Source organism: Tupaia chinensis, unplaced genomic scaffold (genome assembly GCF_000334495.1).
Source record: "Tupaia chinensis unplaced genomic scaffold, TupChi_1.0 Scaffold149964_1, whole genome shotgun sequence".
NCBI classification, from domain to species: domain Eukaryota; kingdom Metazoa; phylum Chordata; class Mammalia; order Scandentia; family Tupaiidae; genus Tupaia; species Tupaia belangeri.
In genome coordinates, this window is record NW_006209805.1 from 671229 (window position 1) to 673915 (window position 2687).

A 2687-nucleotide genomic window follows, 5' to 3' on the forward strand; every position below is an offset into this window, starting at 1 on the left:
AGGCCCCTACAGCCCCCACCCCCCACTACCCCCCCCATGGACTGGAGCAAGCCGGCCTGCAGTCACCTCCCTAAGACTTTCTGGACCCCAGTCCTGACCCTGTAGCCTGAGGACCTGCCATACAGGGAACCCGCCTGCTCTGCTCTGCAGACAGCCCAGAGCTGAAAAGGTGCGGTGGCCCCGCCCACCTCCAGCTCCCTGCCCTGCCCCTCGCGGGAAGGCTGTGCCCCGCCCACAGCACCCCTCACGGGAAGGCTGCGCCCCGCCCACCTCGTGCTCCGTGATGTTGATGAGCAGCTCTTGCTGCAGGAACTGCTCCAGGATATACTTGGGGGCCATGTCGACCAGGGACTGCAGAGACACAGGTGTCAGGCGCCCCGCCCACCCCATCTCTACCCCAGCAGGGCAGCCCCGGGAATCAGCACAGACCTGCCCTGGGCCTCCCGAGAGCCCCCCGAGGCCTTGGGCATCCTCAGAAGGGCCATGGCATCTCCGTAAAGGAGCCACGGGAGGCCCACTGCAGGGACCAGCCCGGCTCAGCTGACCGCCTGAGTGTGGGGATCTGGCCGGCAAAGGAGAGCCATGCCGCCTGTCTCCCCATACGACGCCCCATCCCTGTCCTGCAGGACAGCACTGAAACCAGGCCTGGGGAAGCGCCAGGGGCCCGCCCACTGCACAGGCCCGCCCAGTGGCCCACCTGCTTGGCCGAGGGCGTCATGCCCTGCTGCACCACGATGAGGGCGCGGGTGATGTTCTCCTCCTGCATGCGCTGGCAGTACACCTTGATGGTCTTGATGCCCACCTTGGGCTCCTCTGTGGACAGAGCGGCGCTGGCCTCGCTGCCCCCCCAACCGGGCTCAAGCCAGGACTCTGGGGCCCCAGGGTGTTCATCTGAGTCGCAGGTCGCAGAACCACGGCGGCATGGTGCCACCGGGGAACGGAGGGCCGCACCTGTGCCCCACGGGACTGGCCACAGTCCTCTGGCGTTTGGGGGTCCAGACCGGGGCAGGTCCGGGCACACGGGGCTGAGGGCTCCTTTAGCTGAGGCGCCCAAGGGCATGCCAGGTGGTGGGTCCTGCATGCCCAAATGCACGTGGGCCTGGGAACTGCGAGAGCCAGGGCAGCCAGCGACTGGGCAGGACCAGCAGTCGGCACGGGCCCACACTGGCTGGGCTGTTTGGGGGTCGTGTCCCCCCACCCAGGACCTCGGAACACCATGTTTACAGATGAGACCCCTGAGAGGGGCAGAAGTCAAAGGTCACCAGGGAGAGCCCAGGGTCTTCCCCAGAGAGGGTGACAGTGCGTGCCGACCTGCAGGGAGCAGCTGTGTACAAGGCCATGCCTGGACCTCAGCTCCCAGCCTTCTGGACTGCGAAGACCCATCGGTGCCGCTCGAGCCCCACCTGAGCTGACAACAGGACCCTCACTCCTCCCCCATAGCATCGCAGGGGCAGGGACGAGGCCAGGAAAGGCCTCTCCAACCCCGAGAGGCCCCTGGTCACTACGCAGGTGCTGGGAAGGCAGGAAAGGCCTCCGGGAAGCTCCAAGCCCCAGCAAGCTGGAGTCATAGGAGGCTTGTTAGAAAGCACACCCTGGCACGGGAACAGCAGTTGGCGTAATGGCTATGTCGCTGGACCCCCATGTAGTCCAAGGCAGGCTAAGTCCCGGACCTGGTGGCTTAAACTCAGGCTGGGTGCGTGTGCATGCGTGCCCAAGATCCCGACAGGAGAATGGAGAAGGGATTGAGGCGTGGCCATCCCCTGGGGGGGGGTGATTTCTAACTTTCTGTCTCTGTCTTTCTGGTGAGCGTACACGCCCTATAGTCAAAAAAAAAACCCCCCCCCCAAAAAAAGAAAGCATGTCCCAGGAGGGGTCCACAGGACATGTCCTTCCCAGGTCCCTGAGGTCCCCTGGGACAGCACAGTCCCAGCCTGGAGGGCTCAAGTGCCCTGGGAGAGCCCGGCAGCGGCCTGGAAGCGAGTGCTAAGATGGGGTGCAGAGGTCCTGGGGATGGACTGGGCCGGTACAGGAGGCGGGCAGGCTGGAGTGGACCACAGTTCTAGAAGGGATCCCCGACCGGTCAGGTGGAGCTGAGGTCGCTGGGCTAGGAGCCCAGCGGAGAGGCCAGCGGGATACTCTGGGTTGGAGAAGACGGCAAGGGACAGGGACTGAGCTATGTCAGATGGGACAGGTCTGCACAGGACAGCGCTGTCCCAGAACCTGGGCCCGTGCAGACATGCACTGGAGGCACCCCCACCTGGGAAGAAGACAAACATCTGGTCCGTGGGGTCGTCATTGTGGGCCACCAGCACGGTGAGGTCCGTGCGTCGTGGCCGCCCCTCACTCGGCTTGTCCCCGAACTGGGCTTTGAACTCCTCCAGCGTCTGGTCCAACTCATCCTGGGTCACGAGGTAGCCTCGGTCATGGCACAGCTGCAGAGAGAGAGCTGGTTGACCCCAGGGCGGCCAGACCACAAGGACGCACCCCAGAGGGACTGGGCTGGTCAGAGACCGGGATGCAACCCTCTTCTGGGCTGGCAGATCCCTTCCTACGTGCCACGTGACTAAGCCATCACCACGGGGCCCCAAAACCAGAGCAGCCCCCAGGAGCACCGAGACAGCTGCAACCAGAGAGCCGGAGTGTCCAGGAAGACGGCTCGGGGCTTCCCGCCGGGAAGGGGTGGGCAG

The 2687-nt window shown here is 65.0% G+C and overlaps 1 protein-coding gene across 1 annotated transcript in view; it reads right to left on the minus strand.

Annotated features, from left to right (window-relative positions):
* POLR2E (RNA polymerase II, I and III subunit E) overlaps positions 1-2687 on the minus strand; it is a gene marked incomplete at its 5' end in the record, with an annotated part of 12733 nt that overhangs the window by 1208 nt on the left and 8838 nt on the right. Inside the window, 3 exon segments of the mRNA XM_014585487.1 lie at positions 271-351; positions 698-813; positions 2258-2432. Coding sequence (XP_014440973.1) covers positions 271-351; positions 698-813; positions 2258-2432 — 372 coding nt within the window.